Source organism: Ursus americanus, chromosome 25, assembly GCF_024610735.1.
Source record: "Ursus americanus isolate L20-20 chromosome 25, mUrsAme1.1.p, whole genome shotgun sequence".
NCBI classification, from domain to species: Eukaryota; Metazoa; Chordata; class Mammalia; order Carnivora; family Ursidae; genus Ursus; species Ursus americanus.
This window is the reverse complement of record NC_142151.1, coordinates 29,403,950-29,431,864: the sequence shown is the minus strand read 5'-3', so window position 1 is coordinate 29,431,864 and position 27,915 is coordinate 29,403,950. Positions and strand designations below refer to the sequence as shown.

The 27,915-nt window shown below is 39.1% G+C and overlaps 2 protein-coding genes across 7 annotated transcripts in view; one reads left to right on the top strand and one right to left on the bottom strand.

Annotated features, from left to right (window-relative positions):
• Positions 1-6,653, bottom strand: part of RESF1 (retroelement silencing factor 1) — a 305,299-nt gene extending 298,646 nt beyond the window's left edge. Inside the window, exon 1 of one of the 3 annotated variants that reach the window (XM_087855759.1) lies at positions 6,536-6,653. The gene's annotated coding sequence lies outside the window, so the exon portion shown is untranslated. Of the gene's footprint in view, positions 1-2,620; positions 2,773-6,115 lie in introns of those variants that run through there. The other 2 variants (XM_087855757.1, XM_087855758.1) reach the window with 2 other exon arrangements.
• AMN1 (antagonist of mitotic exit network 1 homolog) overlaps positions 6,610-27,915 on the top strand; it is a 51,025-nt gene continuing 29,719 nt past the window's right edge. For all 4 annotated transcript variants that reach the window (XM_045811823.2, XM_045811821.2, XM_087855763.1 and 1 more), the window contains exon 1: positions 6,610-6,749. In XM_045811823.2, coding sequence (XP_045667779.1) covers positions 6,712-6,749 — 38 coding nt within the window. In that variant the 5' untranslated portion in view covers positions 6,610-6,711. The remainder of the gene's footprint in view (positions 6,750-27,915) is intronic.

Sequence of the window (27,915 nt, the reverse complement as noted above, 5' to 3'; positions counted from 1 at the left end):
TGGAGTATTTATTCTTCTAGGATCCCTCCCCGCTGGGTTGGCACAGGCTATGTCCTTTACTAACCCAAAGCCATAACTCCTTTTAGGTAGCTTCACCTATAGCCACTCTCTCCTGGTTTTGGTAACTGTTCCCTCCCTGGCTTTCAGGACTGAGAGAGGTAAGGGCTTCCTGCTTTTGCTAGTCTAAGGGTATTAAACCACCCTTATCCCTGCTTTCCCTTAATTCTGCCCACACCTTTATGAACAGCCTCTTTATTAATACCTCCTTGCCTAACCTGTTTGAACTTGCCCAGCTGTTTCCTCCAAGGATCCTGAGTCATACATTTTATGCCTCAAATAAAATCAAGGGTTTAGTCAATGGAAAATTTTAACAATGCACAAGAATTCATGAGCATGGGCACTGTTGTTTCCAATTTGGAGTAAGACAGATATGAGATATAAAAAGAAATTAAATAAAAAGAACGCGTTATTTTCACATTGGTATGAATTAAGGACATTCCCACTTGGAAATAACCCGCACATGGTAGGATAATAAAGTAGTCACTCATTTGGCTTCTCTTTGTTCTGTTTGTTCAGCCCCCTTCAGAGTTATAACCTAAAGATCAGGTTTAGAAAATGTACTGGACATGGGATTGGCAAATATATTCTAGCACCATCTTTGCTCAGAAATCTTGAGGAATCAGTCAACTTTTCTGAAACAAGTTGCCTAACCTGCAAAATTAAGATGTTGGAATAAATTATAGCTAAGATATCCTTTAGTTTTAAATCTCTGATAACTGTATTTTATGATTATCAAGAACTATCAAGAGTTTTTATTTTAAAGGTTGTAGGGCAACCATATAGTATTGTTTAAGAACCCAGCTCTGCCACCTAATTGTTTGGCTTCAAATCCCAGCTCTACCACTGATTAGCCACATGAACTTGGGCATGGTCCTTAATCTCTTTGGGCCTCAGTTTCCTTGTTTGGAAAATGGGTATGATAACAGTAAAAATATCTATCAATGAGGGTTTCTTTGAGTGAAATGAGTACAACCTGTAAAATACTATGTGCAAGGCATTATTCTAACCATTCAGTAAGTGTTTATTTACAATTATCCTTGATACTGTTAACAGAAAATTTTCCACAATTTACTGATCTAGGAGGTTTTATTAAGCAATTCATAAATGGGGCAACGTCCAGTCTAGCAGACAGAAAAGAGCTCTAAGGAGCCATAAAAGGCAAGAAATGTTTATAGACCAAAATGAGAAGGAACAAAGAAGTTATACTCGGCGTTTGCTGATTGATTAAAGCAGGATTACTTCCCTTATATGGAGCAAAGGAGAGTCTTAGAGCCAGGTCAGATGATTTGTGCTGGGTAGGCAAGCACTGATTGGTTGGCCGAGGCCCGCTTTTTCTGGGAGAGCCAAGCACGGAAACTTAAATTCCAGTTTGCTGATGTGGGCGTAGCATAAGTGGTTCCATCTTGCACCTAGTCTAGACACTAACAATACCCAACTGAAATGATTTGGGGTCAGTAGTAGATGATAATGTATACGTTATACTGAGCTAAAAATTAACATTAGAAGAGCAATTGCTGGGGTGACTGGGTGGGTCAGTTGGTCAAGCATCTGACTCTTGGTTTTGGCTCAGGTCATGATCTTGGGGTCCTGGGATCGAGCCCTGTGTCAGGCTCCATGCTCAGCAGAGAGTCTGCTTGGGATTCATTCTCTCTCTCTCTCTCTCTCTCTCCCTCTGCCCCCCAAACCCCTGCTCACTCACGCAGACTCTCTCTCTCAAACAAATTAATTAATTAAAAAAAAAAAAGAGCCATTGCTATTTTGAATCTAAATTTAAGCAGTATGGTTTAAAAGTGAAGAACCTAACTCATAGCCTATTCTTATATTTTGAGATATGACATGTAAAGATGATTTGACCAACAACTTATTGCTATCTACTTGCATGCATGCACATTCTTAATAAATGACCCAAGATTCATTATATACATACACACACACACACACATATAGTTGACCTAGGGGCCCCGACCCCCCCTACACGGTCAAAAATCCACATATAACTTTTGACTCCTCCAAAACTTAATTATTAATAGTCTACTGTTAAGGAAGCCTTACCAAAACATAAAGTCAACACATATTTTATATGTTACATATATTATATACTGTTTTCTTACAATAAACTAGAGAGAAGAAAATATTAAGAAAATCATAAGAGAAAATACATTTGCAGTACTGTACTTAAAAAAATCCATATAAATAGACCTGTGCAGTTCAAACCCATGTTGTCCAAGGGTCAACTGTGTGTCTCTATATATATATGCACACATATATAGCGTAAGATATACTTCATCATTTTTTCTGTAGACATTTATTATGTATTTTTCTACACAAACACAAACACACTAGGAATAAATAGCATGATTTAAGGTATGTTGCTTATTATTCTTACATAACCTGCCCAGAAAAACAAACTATAACTTTTCTTTATATCATAGCTAAGGAAGGAAATGGAGGAAGTTCCAAGCCAGAGGAAACTACAATAAAGTGGGCACAGCAAGCAAAGAGGGGAGAATGGGAACATGACATCTTGCCCTCAGCCTAGTACTATCCAGAAATCACTTACCATGCACCAGAAGAGACTTTTATTCCTAATAACCTTGCATTCCAAGATAAACCATGAATAACAGGAACCTCCTAAAAGCATCGACTAACAGGAAATCCTGAAAGCTGTGCCTCTTGAGATAAGCCACAAAAATAAGAACATCCTGTTTTCCTTACAGAAAGACAGGAACATCTTGTTCTTATCCAATCTGAACTGTCAGCTGCCATATCTGAGCTATAAATATCTGCCATATCATCAGAGCTATAAATTCCTCTTCTTCTATGAGATGAGCCACTACTGAACTGCTAGTGAAAATGTTTTCCTAAAAGGCAAAATAGGTAAAGAGGAGGAAGAGGTACAAACCTGCAGTTATGAAAGAAATAAACCACATGGATGAAAAGTACTGCATAGAGAATATAGTTGATAATATTATAATAACTTGGTATGGTGACAGATGGTAACTATACTTTATCATGATGAGCATTTCATAATGTATATAACTGTTGAATCACCATGTTGTACACCTGAAACTAATATATTGTATGTCAACTGTACTTCAATTTTTGAAAAAAATTTCCCTGTGTTCACATTTGTCTCTGAATCTTATTTTGACAAAGAGTTACTGAACAGTCAGTGGCTGAAACTGATTTTCTTAGGAAGTCCTGCATACACCAAGGCCAGCTTCATGGGTGGACCATTGGTGCAGTTGTACAGGGTCCTGCCTTGGTTTAATGCTCTGCTATCACCATCTTGAAAAACCTAATAACTTTTTGAAAAGGGGCTCTGCAGGTTATATTGATGACCTTAGATGTACCATACACCTCTCTCCTGAGCACCCAAATAAGTAGAAACAGCACGGTCTTTGGAGTCTGACAGACCCATTTATTTAGGTAAACCTCACCTTCATCTATAAGATAGCATATCTCAGACTCAATTGATGACTACATGAGATCATGTAAGTATTTACCATGTTTGACACCTAGAAGGTCCATAAATAACAGTTCTGAGTTATCCCATTTTACCTTCCATAAAGTAGAGCTATACCCTTTTACAATCTCCTTTTCTTCTCAGCATGAGTCTTAATAGAAGCACCAATTCATTTGAACAAGCATACATTGCGAGTGAGAGTTGGGCTACTTGTGTGTTCATTTCCTGACTTCCCATTCATTCCTCCCATTACAATCAGACTGCATCCTCCACTACCACCTCAAAGACCCTCGATGACCTTCTTCTGGCTAAACCACCTTCAAGTGTTATCTTACTGGATTTCTCTTTAGCATGTGACAAGTTTGGTCATGTTTATGTTCTATAGCACCCCACTGTTTCTTTCCCTACCTCTTTGGCTGTTCCTTCTCAGTGTCAATTGCTGTTCTCAACTACCTCTCCAAGGACTTGTCCTCATTCTAGGTACATCTGACCCACTCACTCTCCCTAAAATAAAAAAATCTTTGAAGAATGAAAAATAGTTCTATGAATTGTGATATCATGCACGTATCTTTGACTTTTAAAATAATTGGCTAGAGGGGCACTGGGTGGCTCAGCTGGTTAAGCATCTGCCTTCCGCTCAGGTCATGATCCCAGGACCCTGGGATCTAGCCCCTTGTCGGGCTTTCTGCTCAGCGGGGAGCCTACTTCTCCCTCCTGCTCTGTCTACTTGTGCCCTCTCTCCCTGTCAAATAAATGAATAAAATGTTTAAAAATAAATAAATAAAAATTCAAAAAATAATTGGCTAGAAATAACTAGGACTTTGTCATCTTACCTCATTTTATAACTATTTTCTTAAAAGAAAAAAAAACAGCTGTGATGACTTCCTTTGACTACTGAGAAGAATTCTGGCACCCAAAGCTGAAGCATCTCATAATAATGGGACAATGGCCTGTATTTTCCTTGAAAAATCAAGTAATCAGTGGGAAGACCCAGATGGACAGCTGTGCAGCACTCAATAGATAGGAAGGATCATTAAGTCCTACCCTTATCTACTCTGTCAAGCTCTCCCATGGTCTTCCAATGTCTAAGTGGCTCCCAGAAGAGCAGAGGATTCTTCAAAAAAATTACTGTGTTAATAAGTAAATGCAGGTATTATCACTGCTATTCAATCTCTCCTTTAAAAGCAAACCAGCACAATTTGCAGATCTATAGCTCCATGCCTATACTTTCCATAGATACCTCAAAAGCCACACGTCTGACATTTAAGTACTCTCCTCCTCTCTTCAAAAAACTCCTGCAATCCTCTCAGCTCAATAAATGGCACCGCCATATGCCACCCAATTCTCCAAACCCAAAGCCTAGAAATTCCTCTTGCCTCTTCACTTTCCTTCCCCCCAACCAATTTCTTTTTTTTTTTTTTTTAAGATTTTATTTATTTGACAAAGAGAGACAGCCAGCGAGAGAGGGAACACAAGCGCTTAACGACTGAGCCACCCAGGGGCCCCCAGCCCAACCAATTTCTAAATCCTATCAGTTCAACTTCCATTACCTCTTGAATCGGTCTGTCCATTCCATTGTTACTACTTTAGCTCAGGCTATCATCAAAGGAATCCCATCTGGTCTCTACCTTTGACCTCCACAACACTTCACAGTTAGAGTTCTTTCCAAAACTAATTCTTCCTATGCATGCCCTGTCCTTGCTTAAAAACTACCTATGACTCCACCCGAAGTCCTCCACACAAAGCCTAAATTGTTTAAGGTAACAGATCATTTTAGCTTTCTGATCAGAATACATACCACCAGCCAGCCAAATCCAGCCCACTGCCCATTTTTGTAGTTTGCAACGTAAAGCTTTTACAGTTTTAAATGGTTGAAAAAACAAAATATGAATAGTATTTCATAACAGTGAAAACTGCATGAAATTCAAACTTCAGGGTCCATAAAAAAACTTTATTGGATCACAGCTCCACTCATTCATACTGTCTATGGCTTCTTTTGAGCTACAGGTTGAGTAGCCGTGACCAAGACAGTATGGCCCACGGAAATCTATATCTTTATTATCGGGCCCTTCATAGAAAAAGTTTGCCAACCCCTACTCTACATTCATCTGTCTCCACTCCCCTATTGTGGCCGCCACCCTGAACTGTCTGCAGTCCCTGACCACAGTTTTCTCTCTGAACTTCTCCCCCAACTCCTTCATGGGTGCTCGCATAGAACTAACTTCATCTTAGCATTTAACAGTTACTCTGACCGTCCTTCTACTGGTTTGGTGCATGTGTTCACCACCGAATCCTCAGCACCAGCTCTATCTCTACCCTCCTTCAGTGTTTGATAAATGCGTATTGCCTGAATGAGCAGCATCCTGAAAAGATGAGCAAAACCGGGTTCCAACTTTCAGGAGCTTACAAAGGAAAGGCAGACACATAAACAACAAGCTAATCCCCAAGTAAAAATGAAAAACACTAAAAAGTAGCCGGTACTCTGCAGCATAACCAAAGAGAAATAATTCCACCTGGGGAAGGGTGCCGGTTCTTTAGAATCCTTTCTGATTTGAACAGATGCCCCTCCCCCCATGATAAAATTCTTACTGAGATTTTTTGTTGGCATGTAGTGTCCTCATCTGTAAAATAAGGCTAAACAATCCCGACTTCACAGGATTAAATGAATGTAGTTAACTGAGAGCACGTAGCTCAGTGCGTGCTTCAGAGAAAGTGCTCGGTAAACAGCGGTCATTCCTGGTTGCTCTAAAACGCTCCGTTTCACGTTAATGGAGTCCATTTCCAAGGGATTCTCCAGTGTGTGTCGCCAAATGCATGGACCAGCATTAAACATACCCCCGCAAGAACAGCAGCGGCCTCTAAGCTGAGCGCCGCTGAAGGTGTACCCGGTTAGGCTGCGCGCGGGGCTTGAACTCCTGGAAAACCGCCCGTAAACGGAGCCCGCGAGGCGGGAGAACTACAACTCCCGTCGTGCCTCACAAAGTTTAGGGCTACTCTACATTTTATCACCTCCCTTCTCTTCTTTCCCTCTGTAGTCCCGAGCGTGGCGGCGTCCCGGTCACCGGAAGAAGCCGCGTGACGTCACGAGGGCCTACGCGTCGCGCGGGGGCAGGAGTTGACGGACGGTCTCTGGCTGCGTTTGGGCGGCCCTGGGACCACGGAAGAGGCTCTCCCGGGCGGCCGCGATGCCTAGCTCGCGGCGGGTCAGTCAGCTTCTGGATCTGTGAGTCCACCCGGTCCCCGCCTCCCCTTCGCCCCGCCCCAGCCGAGCCCCATGCTTGCTCTCCCTCCCCGCCCCCTTCCCACCTCGGGACCTCTGAAGAGGCCCAGCTGGTGTTTTCTGTTTCTGAGTTCCTGATTGTTGTCTCCTCGTAGAGAACAGTTGTACCAAGTGGGCTGCTGGGCAGGTTTGCCCCCCTCTCCGCCCTGGGCGCCCCCAGACGGGTTTCCGAATTCTCCGTCAGCCTTGACAGCTCGATGCCCAGGCAATTTCTGGCAGTGACCTGTTTCTGACAAGAGCTGAAAGCCTTGGTAGAACAAAACAAAACACTAGATGCGGCTCTCAGAAGCCTTCAGCAAAAGTTCCACCAGTTTCTGTAACTGGGATAGGTATTGAATCTTGGAGGCAGCACGGCTCCTTGATTGCTTGATGGCGATTACAGGGTTCAGCTCCCAGCCCCATTCACCAGCTGTGTGATCATGGAGAGTAACTTAACCTCTGTGCCTGAGTTCTTGACCTATCAAATTAATGTTAACAGTACCTATCTAATAGAGTTATAGCGAGGAATAAATTTAACATATGTAAAGTCCTTAGAAGGATGCCTAGTGTCAAAAGAAATTTCAAGGAGCTTTACTTGATAAAATATATTTTAGTGAGGGAGAAACGAGATTCTCAGAGGCGTGTCGTTGCAAGATGGCTTATAAACTGAGAATGACTAGGTTTGTTTAACCTTTACAGTGATTGGTTATTACAACGATTGGTTACTACAATTTAAAGAGCTGCAAGAGATTGGTTAAAAGTGATATATCTTACATTGTTTTACAGAGATGATTTTTGTTTATGATTATCAGAGGGATTTATAAGAAATAACCTGTTAAATTTCACTTATATTCATGAAATAAACCAGATTATGTTTCACTTACGTGATCTAACTGGTTTGGTCTGCTTAGGGGATTTTCAAGCATGGTCTCCATTTTATTTTATCTAAAAAATTATCCCCTTTTGGTCATTCCCTTAGCAAGCTGAAAGTGTGAGCCAATATACTGTTACTCTCACTACCACTGTTGATGCAGTCATTGGGTTGTATGGTCATGTAATTACCATTACAAACAGTTGCATAGTCATTGTAGACATGGCAGTGGGATTATTGAGTTCTTTGAATTGTGTAATCCTGATGGATATCATTTGGTGTATGAGTGGCTGCTGAAAGGCATTTAAAACTCTTGAGAGGACACAGTGCACTCGTGTTAGAAGGTGGGGGGGGTACAGTAAAGTATCCTCCAGACCGAGTAGGCACTTTGAATCCGAAAAATGAAGCAAGCCATACTCCATACTGTTTACACAGACTTTTATTCAAGGTAACCTACTGACAAGGGGGAGCCAGTGGATAGATGATCCAGGTGCTCTGCCGCTCTTCTCCATTCAGTACAAACCTTAAGCTACAGCTTTTAACAGAGCAAGGGGCATTGTGGTGCCGTCAAAGGGTGGTTATCTAAAGTGGCGCCATCTGTGCACCAGTCATCTGTCCTAGTTATCTGAAGTGGTGCCTTTTGTGCATCAGTCATCTCTCTTGGTTATCTCAAGTGTGCCTTCTGTGCACCACTTGAGGGAAGATCAGAGCAAGCCTTCCTGAATTCTGGTCAGGGCATACGTTACTGTCCAAGAGGCCTGGAACATGTTGCCCAAGGAAGGTCATTGCATGAGCATAAACAAAATGGAGGGCCAAAGATGGAGTCAGTGTTGTCAGCACTCCAACAACTAGCGAGGTTAATATGATGACTGTAAGGGAAGTAATACACAAGGATTGAAAAACTCCTGGGAGCGGAGATCTCCAGGAGCCAAGATTTAACCAACTAAATAAAGCAGTGGAAGAAGCATCACCTATTTGATGAAAGAGTGACATCTGATCTTTAAGATCTTTTAAATTGGGGATAATAATTCCTAATTTATTAACATGGAAACTTTTTTTTTTTTTTTTTACCAGTTAGAGCATATGTATCTCCTTGTTAAATGGTTAGGGTGTCTAATGCTATGCAGTTGTCTAAAATAACTCTGGCTAGAGAGTTTATAGATTTTTGCCATAATTGTAGAGATTTTTCAGAAGAGAGGATCTCTACTGAGGAGCTTTAAAAGCAGTCTTTTGTTGGTGTCTTTTCCAATAAACTAAGTCTCTAAGTTCTAATGTCTTCTTTTGAAATGGATCACAGAAAGCTTCTTAGACCTGGTGGAAAATAAGTTTTTTAATATTGCATTAGTGCCTTACACTATTGAATTGTGTTATGATTACTTAGATAAACAGAGGCTGTCTTATTTCAGGAGTGTTATAGGTGAGCTTCCATCCGAGTTGGGCCTCTATATGGTGTGAGCAATCAGGCATTTCTATGGAAACAAAAGAAAGATAAAAATTAATCGTTGGAGCAAATTACAAACTCAGTTTCTGAGTCTGGGAAGCAGCCAGTCAAGAACATTTCTAGATTTGAGCTCAAAACATCTTTAGATAGTAGAGTGAGGATGGCAGTTTCAATCTGTTAGATTTTCCTGGTTTGCAGTTTGAATGACTTTGATGATGTCATTGGGTGTTCTGGTGAACTCTCTGAGTGGCCTGTATAGAAATGAGCACGAAGGTTGTCTGTACATGATCTATTGTGGTGATAACTCTAAAGTTTATGTTACGTTGTTTGGCTTTAGGTTGTAGGGTTTGGGTTGAAGGGCAATTTTAGTTTTTATCCCAAGTCAGAGTGGTAAGAGAACATTGGAAATGTTACTTTGGAAAATTGTAGGCAGGTGTTGGAGAAAACTAGAAGAATTCAGGAGCAGTCCAGTTTACAGATAGATAACAAAACCTCAAAGATAATGAACAGTTCTAGAATCTGATAATAGGTATGCTATAGTTTTCTATTGAAACATAATTTTTCTCTCTTTAGTCACTTCATTTTGACCAAAGATAATCACAATGAAATTGTAAAATTGTAAAATAAGTCTAGTCTCATTAAATTCAGCTTGTTCATATAAGTGCAGCAGAATAGTGATTTTATGCACATTTTCAAATATAATATTCTAGTCCAAGCTTTGGTAACCCAAAGGGGTTTATTGGCTCCACAAATCAAACCTTAGCTTCTTAAAAACTCTGGTAATAAGAAATCTCAGATTAGATGTTTAAATACTTCTTCAGGCCAAGAAGCCAAGCCAAGGGCTTGTCCAATTGTGTCCTGTTACAAAGAGAATAAATTCTTGTTGAATTTATGCAAATACCTACACTGCCCTGAAAATAAGTATACTCAATAAGGGTTTTTTGTTGTTGTTTTGTTTTGTTTTGTTTTGAATTCTGAAGGGATCAGGTAGGGAGAAAAAGGTAAATGTTTTATTTTTGTTTACAGAAGTTTACCTAATTGTTATAAGTTATATAGTGGCTTGAAAGGAGAAAAGGGGCTCTTTAAATTTGGAGAGCAAAACATTAAAGAACCAAAAATGTTGCAAACAGTGTCATAAAAATTATAATCATCTCCATTAGTTGACTTAGTCCTATGTAATCAATTCTTGTTTTCTTGCTCCTGGGTTAATAGTTTTATAAATCAGTTTCTCCATAGCATGCTAGAAATTCTTACCTAGTTAAGTGGTGTGATCTTAAAGTTATCAGAAACTTGTATTCTAGAGTACTTGTCAGTGTCATTTCCATGAATCTCCTTAAAAACAAAGCATTTTGGCCTGTAGTTGATTATAAATGCTTTCATGAAAGAATTCAGTGTAAAACAGTAACTGTCTGTGAATGACAAAAGACTTAAAAATAGCCTTGGTTAAAAAGTTCCCTATTAAAAAAAAAAATGATGTGATTGACAGGTAAGTTGGCTATTCCTGTGGCATACATTTAAAAATAACTGATAATGTTATCAGGACATATCAGATTCCTAGGAGTTCTATGCAATTTCTGGAATACTTATATTAATAACATATATCCATACAAATACAATCTAAGAAGATTAAGCATCCCCTTTACTTGATAATGTTTCCCATGCAATTTAATATTTGAAAAATTTATAGTTAATATCTCCATTTTTATAAGAAGAGGAAAAAAAACTTTGAGATCTGCCAGGGAGCCTTGGGAATATCCCAAAGTTAGTTCAAGATCAAAAAGACTTCATTTAGAATTTGATTTTGGGAAGTTTGTAAAAAATGTCACAAGATTTCAATCACTTGATTAGGAGTGCCTGAGTGGCACAGTCAGTTAAGTGCACAACTCTTGGTTTCAGCTCAGGTCAGGATTTCAGTTCAGGTCAGGATCTCAGGGTCATGCAATCAAGCCCCATATCAGCCTCTGTGCTGGGCATGGAGCCTGCTTTAAGATTCTCTCTCTCCCTCTCCCCCTCCTCCACCTCTCTCTCTCTCAAAAAAAAAAACAAAACAAAACAAAACAAAAAACCACTTGATTAAATAAGATCACAGGTCATTGTGAAATAATAGTTATCTATTCAACCAAAGTGATCAAATCATTTCAAAAGCAAATATAGAAAGTACATAGTTGTTAAAAAAAAAAAAACCTTACCTCTTTTAATATTGAAAAGATTGTTTTCCTAAGCAATCCAAAACCTGATAAAGACAAAGTGAAACACAGGAAATTATTTTCATAAGACATAGAATCTTTGTTTCCTAGACAAAATAAACAAAAGGTAAAGGAAAACCTTTCATAATCTCTTATTAAGAGCAGACTAACAGCCTAAGAAACTTTGTCCTTTTAACAGAGAGAAAATTAAACTGTGGATTTGTATTAGTGTATTATTCAACTCAGTTTTGGAAAAATTTATAAATAAATTCATTTAATTTTAGCTAACTTTGACCATACAGCATGAAATTTCTTCACAAGCCTTCTGCAACTTTCTGTATCCATTTAGATTTTTGTTTTATTCCTTTTTTCCTTTTCTTTCTGGGATAACCAGTCATTTTACTTTAGGACAAAATTCCTCTTTTTTTTTCCTTAATAAGAACACATTCTGTATTCTTTCATACTCTTCATATGAAAAAACACATACCATTCTCCTCTCATACTTTGTATATGAAGTTATTTTCTTTTATTCTTGTTTTAGTAGGCTTATTTTTATATATGGATTATAAATTTTAACTGTTAGTAACCTTTATTTTCCAATGAAAACTAGGAAGCAGGCAATTGTGAACTGTCTGGCATAGATCAGCATCTTGTAGTAGATTACCAAAATTATGAACACGTAATTATAAAAAATTATATTTTTTAGAAACATGTGCTTCTTCATAGTACATTTTTTTAATGTGGCAAAAGACATGTATACAAATAGATCCAAGTGTCTTTTGTCTCTATAAAACTTAAGCAGCCAAAAGTAAATAAATGTAAATGTATGTTTAGCAATTAATGTTTCAGTGTATTATCTTATTTGGAAATGATCTACATTTCATTTTATTCAACTACATTAGATGAATATCTACCATTTAATCTACTTATTTGTTTTCAATAATTATGCTTGGATTAATTATTAAATACTTAACTAACATCTTAAGTTCTTCTTGCTTACAAATTTTGTAACAGAGATAGCAACAGCTTATTTGACCAGTAAACCCAGGTCGGAAAGATTGTATATTTCCTTATATTTAATGTTGCCTACTGAGACAACATGCCTGTTTTTATTAAATTAACACATTTAAACTATTTGCAAAGCTTTTATGCATCGAAGATTATCCCAGATCTTATGAACTTGAAAAGCATTTAGGTTAGTTTCTATATTTATGAGAGTTTTAAGAATATTTAACTGACTTAAGTACTTATTTTTCTTTAAGCCAATTAAATAGAGCTCTTTTTGAAAATCACGCAGGTATAACATACATTCATAGACACATATACATTAATATATAGACAGTTGTAAACAGAGATTTTTATAGCTTTTGTTGAAAAATGTTAGCTGTGTGTCAGGTACAATAATAAAAAACTCAAAAGAATAGCTGGACCCAAATTGTGTTTCTGGCAGATAGAATAATTTAAGATTATCTGCTCAGATGGCTTAAGCTTTTTACCACAAGTTTTTTATTTGTGTGCTATAAGAATTCTTTAGAGAAGCAATTTTTGGAGTCATTTTGTCTTTTAGACACTTTGGCATACCAACCAATTAATTCATTTATCACCTTTAAGAAGTTTGTAATCCTCTTTTTTAAAAGATGTCCCTAAGGTGGGCTATTTTATCTAAGTTAAGGATTTTCCCAAAGTGGTCACTGCAGTTCCAATTATTCTTTGTAAAATTCACCCATTTTTCCAAAAAGGCATAAGATCCTGGTCTGAGTTTTGGACCAGGTAGAACCCATCTTTGCCTTAGATTCCCTAGGAAAGCTTAATTATCAGGGGTACTGTTTTTCAACAGCTGTTCCAAAACAGCAGGAATCACACATTTCCCTCTCTTTTGAACAAAATAGTGTGAATTACAGAAAAGCTTCAACAAAGGTTGCTCAGCAAAACCAAAGAGGTCAACCAAAGGGAGTAGAGTTTGAATCTGAGAAAGATTTACCCTGGAATTCCATGGTTGGTAAGAAAGCAATGTACAATGGGTTTCATGGGTATTGGCACCTGGTTACTCACTGGCCTTGGGGCTGAGCGGGGGGTCATCTTTGGATCCCACTTCTGACACCAAAAACTGTCAAAAGAAAATTCAGAGCGTTTTACTTGATATGAATATTTTACTGAGTGAGAAACAAATTGTTAGCAAACAGGGAGACTTCAAACCACAAGTGGTTAGAATCTCAGAGGCATGTCATTACAGAATGACTTACAAAGTGAGAATGAGGAAGTTGTTTAACCTTTACAATGATTGGTTATTTATAAGAGGAATTTACACAGTATGAAGGTTCCTCAAAAAGTTAAAAATAAGACTACTGTATGATCCAATAATTTCATTACTGGGTATTTACCCAAAGAATACAAAAACACTAATTCAAAAAGATATATATACCCCTATGTTTATTGCAGCATTATTTTCTTTTTTTTTTTTTCAAAGATTTTTTTTTTTAAAGATTTTATTTATTTATTACACAGAGATAGAGACAGCCAGCGAGAGAGGGAACACAAGCAGGGGGAGTGGGAGAGGAAGAAGCAGGCTCATAGCGGAGGAGCCTGATGTGGGGCTCGATCCCACAACGCAGGGATCACGCCCTGAGCCAAAGGCAGACGCTTAACCGCTGTGCCACCCAGGCGCCCCACAGCATTATTTTCAATAGCCAAATTATGGAAGCAACCCAAGTGTCCACTGATAGATGAATGGATAAAGAAGACGTAAAACATACACACACACCACACTGGAATGTTATTCAGCCATAAAAAAGAATGAAATCTTGCCATTTGCAACAACATGGATGGAGCCAGAGAATATAATACTAAGTGAAATAAGTCAGTCAGAGAGAGAGAAATACCATATGATTTCACTCATATGTGGAATTTAAGAGACAAAACAAATAAGCAAAGGAAAAAGAGACCAACAAAGCAACAGATTCTTAAATATAGAGAACAAACTGATGGTTACCAGAGGGGTGGGGCTGTGGGGGGAGATGGGTGAAATAAGTGAAGGGGATTAAAGAGTGCACTTATCACAGTGAGCACTGAGTAATGTATAGAATTGTTGAATCACTACATCATACACCTGAAACTAATATAAGGATCCTGGAATTAAAAAAAAATTTTTTAATGGGAGTTTATAGATGGCAGGGGATTGGTTAAAAGTGATTCTCTTATACTATTTTAAGAAGATGATTTAAGTGTTATTTATAATTATCAGAGACATTTACAAGAAATAACCTAGGTTAAGTTTCTCTTATATTCATGATATAAGCTAGGTTAAGTTTCACTTATGTGACCTAATTGGTTTTGTCTGCTTAAGGGATTTTGAAGCATGGTCTCCATGTTATTTTAATGCTAGCAAGTAATAAACACTGCTAAATGTTATTGTTATTAATTATCTCACATGAGATATTGTGCTGGAAGTTGCAGTTACAATGGCAATTGCTTCTATCCAGGAGGTTTCAGTTCATTCATATTACATTTAAAATATTGCCATGTAAAAATTAAAGCCAAGGAGGACAACTATCTTAATCTGCTGACTCCTTTTGAAATCACTGAGATGTAACCTTTACATTATATCTTATAAACTTCTGGCCCTCAGTCCACAGTCATGATTTTTTTTGTTGTTTGGGGCTTTTTTTTTAGATTTTATTTTATTTATTTGAGAGAGAGAAAGCGCACGCTCAAGACAGTATGAGCCGGGGATGGGGAGGTAGGCAGAGGGAGAGGGAGAAGCAGACTTCCCTCTCAGCAGGGAGCCCGATGCAGGGCTCCATCCCAGGACCCTGAGATCATGACCTGAGCCAAAGGCAGGTGCTAAACCAACTGAGCCACCCAGGTGCCCCCACAGTCACTTTTTGTAAGAGAAAGCTGTTGATTCTCCTATTTGAAACATCTCCTGTGATTCTCCAGGCTTGCACAGAGTCCTGAGAAAAGTATCTTGCTTTCATTCTTGGCTTGAATTTTATGCCTAACCCAAAAAGATTTTCTTTCTGTCTTTAAAAACAGTTGGAGAAATAGTTAAGAGTGCAAGTTAGGAAGACAGATTAAAGCCTAGCTGAATTCCTGTCTTTTAATTCCTGTCTTTATCCTCATACTTCCCTGATGCATCCATACAAATGGTCCTCTGAATTTCTGAGGCCAGAATCAAGTCTTTTATCTCATCATAGCCACAGTTCCTTATTTTTAGGAGTTGCTCAATATTAAGGTAAGCATATATTTAAAGCGCACATTTGGCATATGAAGCACTATGCTGATGATTGTGGGAAATAACTAGCATAAAGAAGGTACAGTCTTATGGGACTAGCATAAGGACATCTATAAATAGCTATAATATAGGTAATAATAGCACAAAAGAGGTATTGACAAAGTGTTGAAATTTCTGATGAGGAAACAAATATACAAGACTAGGAGAAGGCTTTGTGAAGGGGGTTATATTTGAGGATTGGTAGCATCTGACAGTTGGAAACGGGAGGAAATGCATCCTAGAAGAAGTGGAAGAATAAGGGCAAAGGCTTGACAAGCAGGAAAGTTAGAAATATGGGAGAAGACCAGAAAGCAGTATTTCACCAGAAAGTAGCATTTCAATTTGGCCGGACAATACAATATGAATAGCAGAGTCGTATGACAGAAAGCCATATAATTAGGCGTAGAACTTTGGGGACCAGAATGACATAACAGAATTTAATTCTGTAGCGATGGGAGCTATAAAAGGTTTTGGAACTGTGCTGGGAGTAGAGAGAGATTTGAATTAGGGAGAAGTTGGGAATAAAGAGATACTTAGGAAACTGTTACCAAATCTTGGAAGGTGGTAAGGAGAGCCCAAACTAAGAGACATGTATGAAGATATTCATTGCAGAATTCCATTGTGGTGACAGAGAATTGGAATGTCCATCACTGGGAGAGGTGCCATCGAGTTTTATGCAGCTGTTAGGGAGGTGAAGAGAGTAGATGTATATGGATAGAACTTTAAAACAGTGCTGGGGTGCCTGGGTGGTTCAGTCCATTAGGCATCGGACTCTTGGTTTGGGCTCAGGTCATGATCTCATAGGTTGTGGGATCCAGCCCCACATCCCACCCCGTGTCTGCCCCCCAAACACACACCTCCCACACCCGTCATCAGGTCCAGAGGCCAGCCCCACACTTGATGGCATGGAGTCTGCTTGAGATTTTCTGTCTCTGCTCCTCTTCCTGCCCACACACATGCACGCCCACTCTCTCTCTCAAATATTTTTAAAAAATAAAACATAGTGCTTAGTGAGTTAGGAAGGAGGTTAGGTCTGAGGTTGGTATTGAGGAGAATAACTACCATGACTTCCAGTGCTTTGACAAAACCTCAGATGAGAGGCCTTCTGGCCAAGCATCTGTGATTTCGTATTGTTGGAGCATTCATTGTACCCCTGGGGGTTGCATCTTTCTGTTAAGTTTGGCTGTGGCAAAATAAAGATAAATAAAACAACTTGATAGGGGCCCCTGGATGGCTCAGTCGTTGGGCGTCTGCCTTCGGCTCAGGGCATGATCCCAGGGTTCTGGGATCGAGCCCCAGATCAGGCTCCTCCACTGGGAGCCTGGTTCTTCCTCTCCCACTACCCCTGCTTGTGTTCCCTCTCTCGCTGGCTCTCTCTCTGTCAAACAAATAAATAAAATCTTTAAATAAATAAATAAATAAACAACTTGATAAACAACTAACATAAAATAAATAAAACACAATGCTTAGTGAAAAAAAGAGGAAACAGAATAACATGTTAAGAAAAATTATCTAGAACTTGGAAGTAAAGCAAAAAGATTGGGGTGCCTGGGTGACTCAGTTGGTTGAACATCTGCCTTCGGCTCAGGTCATGATCCCAGGGTCCTGGGATTGAGCCCCATGTTGGACTCTGCTCATTGGGGAGCCTGCTTCTCCCTCTCCCCGTGCCTGCCATTCTACCTGCTTATGCTCTCTCTCTGTGTCAAATAAATAAAGTCTTTTTTAAAAAAAATAAGTAAAAAGATGACCACATGATTGTTATACTAGGCTGCTGTCCCCCGTATAAGGGTCCATATTTGCCTTGAGAATCATATTTCCTAATCTTTTTGGGAAAAGGTATGTTCAGGCTAGCAGCTGGTCAGCAAGCTATTTCTGGGATGTAACAAGGTAAGGAGCTTGATCCAGAATAATAATCAACTTTTTTACTGGGTGCACTGTTTAGTCCAGAGGATGGCACTTCTCCATGCAGGAAACTCCTTGGTTTACATCCTTGCATGAGGTCCTAATCTCCTCACTGACTAGCACTTTGAATATAACTGCCTTAGAGAATCCTTTGGATCTGGGATATGGTGAATAGTTTTAAATAGAAGGACCAAGGAAAGGGAAAAAGCAAAAATTAAAGTTTTCAGCTTTGTTGACCAGGAGAATGGTGATTAACATTAGATTATCATGGAGAAGTAAGTGTCTTATGAGAAAAATGAATCAGAACATCCATTAGAAATATCAAACAGGCAGATAGAAATCTTAAAGAGAGATCAAGGATTGAGTCTAAGATTAGGAGTAAATTCCTAATAGATGATGGATGAAGCCATTGTTAAGTTTAAGGGAGAGAATATGGAGAGAAGAAAAGGAGACCAAGGACAAAATTTTATGTAACATTCATATTAGAAGTAGGCCATTTTGCCAAAAATAATTTCTTTGTTACATTAATTCGCCATATAACTGATGGGTTAAATATAAATAAGTTGTTTCTTCTAACTATAAAATTTGAAGCAGATGTTGGTGGTGGGAGTCAGAAAAAAATAAAATAAAATAAAATTTGAAGCAATTCATATCAGATGAGATGTCTACCTCATCCCCCACCCCCACCTTTTTTTTTTTTTTTTACAGTTTTTAAAGATTTTGTTAAGTGTTAGCTGGCCAGTTTTCATTTTTGTCTTGATAACTTAATCCACCTGTGTCAACCGATGGGCCTGAAAACTGAGATCACTTAGATCAATATAACTTGCTCCAGGAAATTTTTGCAATCTGTTTATCTAAACAGATGTTTGATTATTAGGACAAACATTTTGATTGTTAAAGCAAACATTATGCTTATCAGGATAGATTGTTCACCAAGGCCTGCTTTGAGATCCTGTATCCATCAGTCTTATACTATTAAGTCACAAATTTTGCCTAATATTAACCCATTCCCCATCTTGGAGGGAGAATCCTAAATGTACTCTTATGTAACTTTCCCCTATTGAGACACTGCCAAAACTCTGTTAAATCCTTGCTGTGGTAAATTTAATAAACTTTCTTTATTTGACCAACAGATTTTTGGATAGTCTTCATAAGCCATTTACTAGTTCTCATAGTAGTATTTTTCAAAATACTGAATTTGTTTCTGTCCCAGCTCCCTGATATTGCTGCTGGAGGGAACCGGAGCAGAAAGAGGAAAGCGTTTACTGTGGAGAATACATAGCACGGCTTAGGCAGCTGAGCTCAGAGAAGAGGACCCTTAAGGGCCCAGATGAAAAAGACTAGGAAGAGAGATGGGGCAGTAAAAAGGATGCCTTTGTGGGGAAAAAGGAAACATTTAAAATATAGCTGAAATCTGCATAAAGGAAAATATAAGGGGAATGACTATCAGTGTAGAATTTGATTTTACCCTTCTTATAAGCTAGTACATTTTTTTAGCCTGGTCTTGTTTCATGGATACTGGTAGAACAAAGGCTTTTGGGTCAAAGGCTCAATGGACTTTATTATTCATTGCACAGCAAGCAGTATGAGCATTAGCATGTTTATGCCACTTCCTCTTGATCTCCAAGACACACAGCAGCAACACAAAGGGCTCAGATGGATGCCAACACAAGCAGTGGGCTGCATTCCATGAGAGAAACACAGAGGGCCCAAACGAATGTCTAATCAAGCTGTGAGGTGCATTACAGGAAAGAAACACTGAATTTGGGGAGTCTGCCATTGCATAGTAAGCAGTAAGTGATGTAGGAAAGACATTAGGATTCAAAACGGACAGCCAAGAAAGAATTCTTGAGATGTCTTTGGTGCAAAATGTGGTTTTATTAAAGCACGGGGACAGGACCTGTGGGCAGAAAAAAGCTGCACTGGGGTCATGAGGAGTGGCCCATTATATACTTTCAAGTTGAGAGGGGGTTAGGGATAGCATAAGTCTCTAAGGAATTTTGGAAGCAAGGTTTCCAGGACCTTGAGGGGGACAGCTATTGTTGGGAAAAGGTCATTTATTACCATGGAATAAAACCTTAGTCATGAGACCCTTTAGATGTATATTGGTGGGCCATATGCTTGGGGGATGATTGCCAACACGTATCTTGGGGGGTTTAGAGATAAAGGAAGTTTCCAAAAGAATTTTTATATGTTGAAGTAGGCTTACAGGATCCTGGGGTGGGGCAGGTTGGGCTAGCATTGCCTTTTGCCCTTAGCAAAGTGTTAACATCAACACAGTTGCGTCCCCAGAGGAATGTCACTCTGCCTGTTTGAAGGTCTTGTCAATGGGCTATAGGTAGTAAGGAAATGTAATGATTTTTCTTCTGCCTTTGTTTCCCACAACATATTGACTAGAGATGGAGAAAGTGCCATTTTTTAAAAATATCATTTTGGGGGATGCCTGAGTGGCTCAGTCAGTTAAGTGTCTGCCTTCAGCTCAGGTCGTGATCTCTGGGGTAGAGCCCCGCATCGGGCTCCCTGCTCAGCGGGGAGCCTGCTTCTTCCTCTCCCCTTGCTCCTCCCCCCTGCTCATGCTCTGTCTCTCTCTCTGTCAAATAAATAAATAAAATCTTTAAAAAATAAAATAAAATATCATTTTGGGTTAGAGCACAAATTGCTGTAAATGGGAAGAGCATTTGCTACTATATCTCAGGGAGTCTCCTCATATCCCCAGACGTGGCCCACAGAACTTATCTCCTCCCTCTTCCATAAAGTTATGTTTCCATCAGCATCCCATTCTCATCACAGAATTGTTAGATCTAGGATTTGATTTTACTTGATGAGACTGTTACTGTTCATACTGTTTGATACTGGCAGAAGACACAAGATTTCTGGGCTAGAGACAAAGGACTTTGCTACAGCGCAGCAAGCCACATGAGCAGTTTGCCTCAGTTGCCCTTCTCTCCCACATCCCATGAGGGTGATGCAGAGGGTTCATGGATGCCTGCACAGTGGATATATTACAGGAAAAAGACACTGAGCTTGAGGAATACAGTTTTAGAACAAGCAATAAGCAGACTTGCCCTTTGTCTTGAAGGGAGACAGTACCTCACCTCTCAGAACTGTTTGCTACAAACACAACCCACCTGAGAAATGGCCCAAATAAAGTGCAGTCGGGACCTAACCTTCTGAGCATACCTATGGAAGCGTGAAAGGCTTGACTGTGACCACCAGCCAGAAGTTGGGAGACTATCTCACCTCAATTTTTAAAACAATTTAGCAATTTTATGGATTTTTAAAAATACATGAGTATGTCTGTCTCTCTCTCTCTCTCTCTAACCATTTCTTTCCAAGAATGGTTGTAGAATCAATTGGGATAGAAAGACCTTGTACCGAAAAGTAAGCAAACTTAAAATGACCAACTTATTTGAAAAGGAGCCCAAGTACATATTTGAGAGAAGAGGAGTCACGATATTTCTTATTAATGAGATACAGGTGTTATATGGATGAGAAGACTGATGATATTTGGAAGACTTATTGAAAAGGAAGTATGAGGAGCTCCACAGACCTGCTCCCCAGTAAAATAAGCATAAAAGTTGAAAATTATAAAACAAAACCTATTGCTTAAACTCTCTGGAAATCCTCCTAAGGGCATACAGCAAATGAAAAAAACATGCATTCAAGATAATCTTTTAAAACTCAGTAAGAACAACAAGAGTCTATGGCATTTGAACTATACCTCTACTCCAGGTGGATATGGCTAAGGTGATGGAGCTACCTCTCCCCCCAGTTCCTAGTCAAGAGCTTCAGTATTTTCCTGGGAAAAGCAGGATGCCAGCATTTCTTGTCACACTCCTCCCTAGATACTTGTTCACAGGCTAGATTACGGGTGAGTATGGTCGACAGTTGGGGGATTGCTACCTCCACCTGGCCCCCACTTATGGGGCAGAGGTTCTATTTCAGCATGGCATGCTGAGAATACTGGGATGCTGATCTCCCTTATCCTAGCTCATTCATGGGTGAAGGTTCCATGTTAGAATAGGCAAGCTAAGAAGACCAGAGTCTACTACCCGGCACTCTGCTCCTAAAGAAGGGTTTCACTCAGAAGCATATCATCGTCCTTGTTCCCAGCTCTGAAATTGTAGTTTAGAGATTTTTCCCAGGAAGAAAGACAGGCTGCAAAACAAAGAATTCAGAAGTTTTCAAGAAAATGATTTTACTTGAAACAGAGGGTGGAGGAAGTTCAAATCTAAGTAAGTATTAACAAGGAGTCTGATAGCTTCATGTGAGTGGCAAGCTAAACCATAGGCCAGGAAGTTTACCAGAGAGAACCAGGGATAGGGACCTCTAACAAGAGCCTGCTCTGGGTGAGAACAGATCTTAAACACTGATCTCAGAAACGAATCCCACAAAGAAGTCCAAAATGAATTGGATGACATTGTGGGGCAATTTATACCCCATACATTGTTGAAAAGTTTAGAGCAATCAATCTATAGTGAGTGAAGGTTGACAGCTGGGTGTGATACCAATACAGACTTAACAGAATAATCAGAGAAAGAAATAGTCACAGGAACCCTACTAAAACCACTGACATCCTAGGGGAACAATGCTTATGTCCAAGCTGTGCCCACTAAGAAGCAAATCAGAGATTGCATATAGTAAGGGAAATAGACCACTGAAATAGTCCAGCCATGCCACTAAACAAACAATCAATCACAAATGTGTGGGATCAAAATCGAGAGTTACTAAATTATATTATCTAAACTGTCCCATTTTCAAGAAAAAAATTTCAAGACAAAGAAACAAAGTTTGACCTATACACGGAGAAAAAGAGGCAACAGAAACTTCTTAGAGGACCCAGATGTTGTACTTAACAAGACTTCAGAGAAACTATTATAAATATATTCAAAAAATTAAAGGAAGCCATATATTAAGAAGTAAAGGAGAAAATGCTTGGCAGTTCCCGAGAAGTTAAACATAGAGGGGTGCCTCGGTGACTCATATGGTTAAGCATCTGCCTTCAGCTCAGGTCATTATCCTGGGGTCCTGGAATCAAGCCCCACGTCAGGCTCCCTGCTCAGCAGGGACACTGCTTCTCCTTCTCCCTCTGCCTGCTACTCCCCCTACTTGTACTCTCTATCTCTCTGTCAAATAAATAGATAAAATCTTAAAAAAAAAAAAAAAGTTAAGCATAAAATATTCATATTATCCAGCAATTCCACTTCTAGGTATATACCCAAAAGAACTGAAACTAGATACTCTAATAAGTACTCGTACATATGTGTTCATAGCAGCAGTATTCACAATAGCCAAAAAGTGGAAACTATCAAAATGTCCATCACCAGTGATTAATAAACAAAATGTGGGGGCACCTGGCTGGCTCAGTCAGTAGAGCATGTGACTCTTGATCTCGGGTTTTTGAGTTCAAGCCCCACATTGGGTGTAGAGATTACTTAAAACTAAAAATCTTTTAAAAAGTGCGGTATATCCATATAATGAAATACCATTCAGCCATTGAAAAGGAATGAAGTACTGATACATGCGACAACATGGATGAACCTTGGAAACATTATGCTAAGTAGATGAAGCCAGACACAAAAGGCCACATATTGTATGAATTCATTTATATGAAATAACTGACATGGAATGAATCCATAGCAACAGAAAGCAAGTTAGTAGTTGCTAGATACCACTGGAGAGAGGAATGGGGACTGACTCCTTAATAAGTACACATTTTCTTTTGAGCTAATGCAAATGTTTTATAACTAAATAGAGGTGGTAGTTGCACAACATTGTGAATGTACAAAATGCCACTGAATTGTACACTTTAATTACATTTTATGAATTTCACCTTGATTTCAAAAAAGAAAAAGAAGGTATCATGACAGTGTTTCGTCAAATAGACAATATCAGTAAATATAAAAAAGAACCTAATGGTAATTCTGGAATTGAAAAAGTACAGTAATTGGGGCGCCTGGGTGGCGCAGTTGTTAAGCATCTGCCTTCGGTTCAGGGCATGATCCCGGCGTTCTGGGATCGAACTCCACATCAGGTTCCTCCGCTATGAGCCTGCTTCTTCCTCTCCCACTCCCCCTGCTTGTGTTCCCTCTCTCGCTGGCTGTCTCTATCTCTGTCAAATAAATAAATAAAATCTTTAAAAAAAAAAAAAGGAAAAGTACAGTAATTGAAATGGAAGAACTTAAAAATGTTATGCTAAATAAATGAAGCCAGTAACAAAAGTCCATATATTATATGATTCCATTTATGTGGATGTGCACTACAGGCTAATCTAGAAAGAGAAAGTAGATTGGTGGGAGATGGGAGAGATTGGCAACTGACTGCTAATGGGTACAAGATTTATTTTTAGAGTAATGAAAATATTCTGGAATTAGATAGTGATGACAAATGCACCACTCTGTGGATATACCAAAAAACACTGATGTTATGTCAATTATATCTTAATAAAGCCATTGCCAAAAAATTGGGAGTTTTTTTTCATTAAGCTTTTAACTTTTAGAATAAATGATATAAATGTCTGTTGATAATGGAGTACCTGATTTCAATATCATAACAGAGTAAAGGAGAATGAGAGCTGGGAGAGTCTGAACTTACTGCCCTTTATTATGCCATGTAGTCCATTCAGTATGAATTACTTAAAATGTATAAACACCTAAATGAAAGATAGTTTTGGAAAATAAGAGTGATAGCCATGGACATGTGCCACTCAGGTCACTCTTCAGGGAAGGACTTGCTTCCCACTTGTGGGGACAATGGTCAACAGATAGCTTGCATTACTTATCTCCTTCAGAATCTACCCCTGCTGCAGAGCCACCTAGCTGAGGTCACAAACACTGCCCCCCCCCCAAGCAACCCACATCCACTGACAAGGATATAAAGTCCCAGTCAAAAGTAGATTCCTGTTGAAAAACTGGTCTTTCATGCCGTTATTATGCACAGGTGTATGGTTTGAATTTTCACTGTGAATATGTTGCAGAATCCTCAAGATGAATAAATAACATTAATTTTGCTTTGGAACTTGTGAATACTCATGGGATCTGCTACAGGCTGAATGTTTTTGTAAGCCCCAAATTCATATGTTAAAATACTAACCCCCAAAGGTGATAGTATTAGTAGGTGGGGACTTTTGGAGATGTTTAAATCATGAGGGTGAAGCCCTCATGGTTGGGATTAGTGCCTTTAAAATTTCCAGAGAAATCTCTGGCCCCTTCCAAAATGTGAGGACACGTAGAGAGGGCATTGAATATGAACCAGGAAGAGGACCCTTATTCAACCATGCTAGCACTCTGATTTCAGACTTACAGCATCCAGAACTGTGAGGATTAAATTTCTCTTGTTTTTGAGCCTGCCAGTCCGTGGGACTTTGTTATTGAAGCCCAACCAAACACAGGGTCCTTCAGCAGAGAAAACCCAAACCTTCACTATGGGGGTGGCTTCACACAAAGAACACAGAACTCACATGAAAAACTACTTGTGTGAAAGAGTTAACAGTAAAAAATTTAAAAGGCAGGGGGGTGGTGTGGCCTGAGTGGCTAAGTTGGTTAAGGGACCCATGCTTGATTTCAGCTCAGGTCATGACCTCAGAGGTTGAGCCCTGACTGGAATCCTGCATCCAGCCCCACATCAGGCTCCAGGCTCAGCGGGGAGTCTGCTGGAGATTAAGGAATTTAAAAAAAAAATGGCATGAAAGAGACTCAGCAGAAAATAGAAGAGGATTGACACTTTAAGAACTATAAATAATAGAACAGTTTGAAAGGTATTTTAAAACAAATGTATTGGACATATTCAAAGACAAAGGAACAGTTATCCTTAAGAGAATACAGATAATAGTGTTTTTTTTAAAGGTTTTATTTATTTATTTGGGAGAGAGAATGAGAGAGAGAGCACAAGGAGGGAGGAGGGGCAGAGGGAGAAGGATAAGCAGACTCCCCACTGAGCAGGGAGTCCAACATGGGGCTTGATGCCAAGGACCCTGGGATCACAACCTGAGCCAAAGGTAGATGCTTAACTGACTGAGCCACCTAGGCACCCCAGATTTTTTTAATTAGAAGCCATACAAAAGAAAAATGTAGTCATTGAAATAACAATCTAAATTCCTTTGCATGTATTGCAGTGGATGATAGATTGAACTACATCCTGTCTAAAATGAGACTTATGGGTCCTCCCCACCCTTCCATACTTATTCACAGTTAGCTGAGTCTGGGACCCTGGGGGCACTGTCGAGGTCATTACTGCAGATTGGCCTTATCTGGCTATTTAGAATATTATTGATAGTAGCTTTAATTTAATGCTTTAAGAGACAGATTGAACAAATTTGGTGTCTGCCTTTGTTGGTCAAATTAATTAGAGTAGCTGACAGAGTGGTATACTTACATAAATATTTGAGTTCAGCCAAGAATGTGTTGGATGGATGTTGGGAGAGGCATGCCTTATGGGTATGCCAAGAATGTAAGGCCTTGACTACTCTTTACCTAGGGCACTTCTCAAGGTTGTTTGTGCAGCAAATATTGTCTCCTTCCAAAAAAGAGCAGACTTGCTTCAGTTTACCATAAAAGTTGTGGATCACCCAAGCTCGGTGTTTTCTCCCGTAATACAACCCACCATGTGAGCAAGCATTCATCTGGGCCCTACCTACATTACACTATAGGAGTTAGAGGGCATGGGGAACCAGCATAAATGTGAAGCCCTGGCTACTGCTCTTGTCATGAGTAATAAAGCCCTTTTTCTTTGACCCAGGAATCGCTGGGTCTTCTGCCAGCATTCATGAATTGGTAATAGGCTCACTTGTAAGCTTGTAAGTGGGGTAAACTCAGATTCTGCAAGTTCTTTACAATTGCAACAGTCAGTTCCAGGTAGTTTTTAAATCAAAAAGTGAAAAGTAGGGGCGCCTGGGTGGCTCAGCCATTAAGCATCTGCCTTCAGCTCAGGTCATGATCCCAGAGTCCTGGGATCAAGCCCCTCATCAGGCTCCCTGCTCAGCGGGAAGCCTGCTTCTCCCTCTCACACTCCCCTTGCTTGTGTCCCCTCTCTCGCTGTCTCTCGCTGTCTCTCCCTGTCAAATAAATAAATGAAATCTTAAAAAGAAAAAGTGAAAAGTAGGGGCACCTGGCTGGCTCATTCAGTAGAGCATGCAAATCTTGATCTCAGGGTTGTGAGTTTGAGCCCCACATTGGGCATAGAGATTACTTAATTTAAAAAATTTGTTAAATTTTAAGTGAAAGGTAAATCAATCCCTTTAGTGAATTTTTTCTAGAAGAAAGCGTAGCAGGATATCTTCATGAACATAGGACAGTGAAAGAGTTCATAAACAGAACCCAAAAGAAACTTGCCGTAAAGAAAACATTAATATATTAGGCCGCATTCGATTATACTTCTCTTCAACATAAGATATAATTAAGAGATTGAAAACACAATCCACAGAATGGGGAATATATTTAACATACATAAGCAACAGAAAGCTCATATCCAGAATAGAAGGGGAACTCCTACATATCAGTAAGTAAAACGTAGACCCAAAAGAAAACTGGGCAGTATACTTGAACAGATAACTCCTCAAGAGACCATCCAAGTGAACAATAAAGAAATGAAAACATGATCAAATTAATTAATAATAAGGGACTGCATCTTAAAGTCACATTACATTGCTACCATATATTCATAAATTGCTAAAATTAAAGACTGACAATGCCAAGTGTTGACAAGGAGATGGATTCCAGGAACTCTCATTGAATGAAGGTAGGAATCAGTACAATCACTTCAGAAAACTCTTTGGCATTAAGCTAAACATATGCATCCCGTAGAAGCCAGCAATTCTACTCCTAGACATATACTTGATTAAAACACAAGCACACATGCACCAAAAGACCTGTGCAATAGTATTCATATGAACATTATTCATAATAGTAAATTATAAACCACCCAACTGTACATCAACAGTAGAAAAGATAAATTGTTCAAACAGTGGAATATTATGCAGCATTGAAAATGCACATGAACAAATGGAAAATTAAAATGAACAAATTATAGCTATCTGCAATAATGCAGATGAGTCTCGTAAACATGTTAGCAAAAGAAGGATGCCTGGGTGGCTCAGTTGGTTAAGCGTCTGCCTTCAGCTAAGGTCATGATCCCAGGGTTTTGGGATTGAGCCGTGCATCAGGCTCCCTGCTCAGCAGGGTGTCTGCTTCTCGCTCTCCGTCCCCCTTCTCATGCCTCTCTCTTTCAAATAAATAAATAAAATCTTTTTTTTAAAAAATGTTAGCAAAAGAAGCCAAAAAAAGATAGTAGAACAATATTAAAACTGGACTGAATACAATACAAATTGAAAAATAATATGGATAAAGAGACAGACATTACTTAATGATAAAAGGAATTCCACAAGAAGATGTAATGATCATGAATTTGCAACTAACACCAAAGTCTTATGAAAAGAAAAGTTGTCACATACAAGGACAATTGAC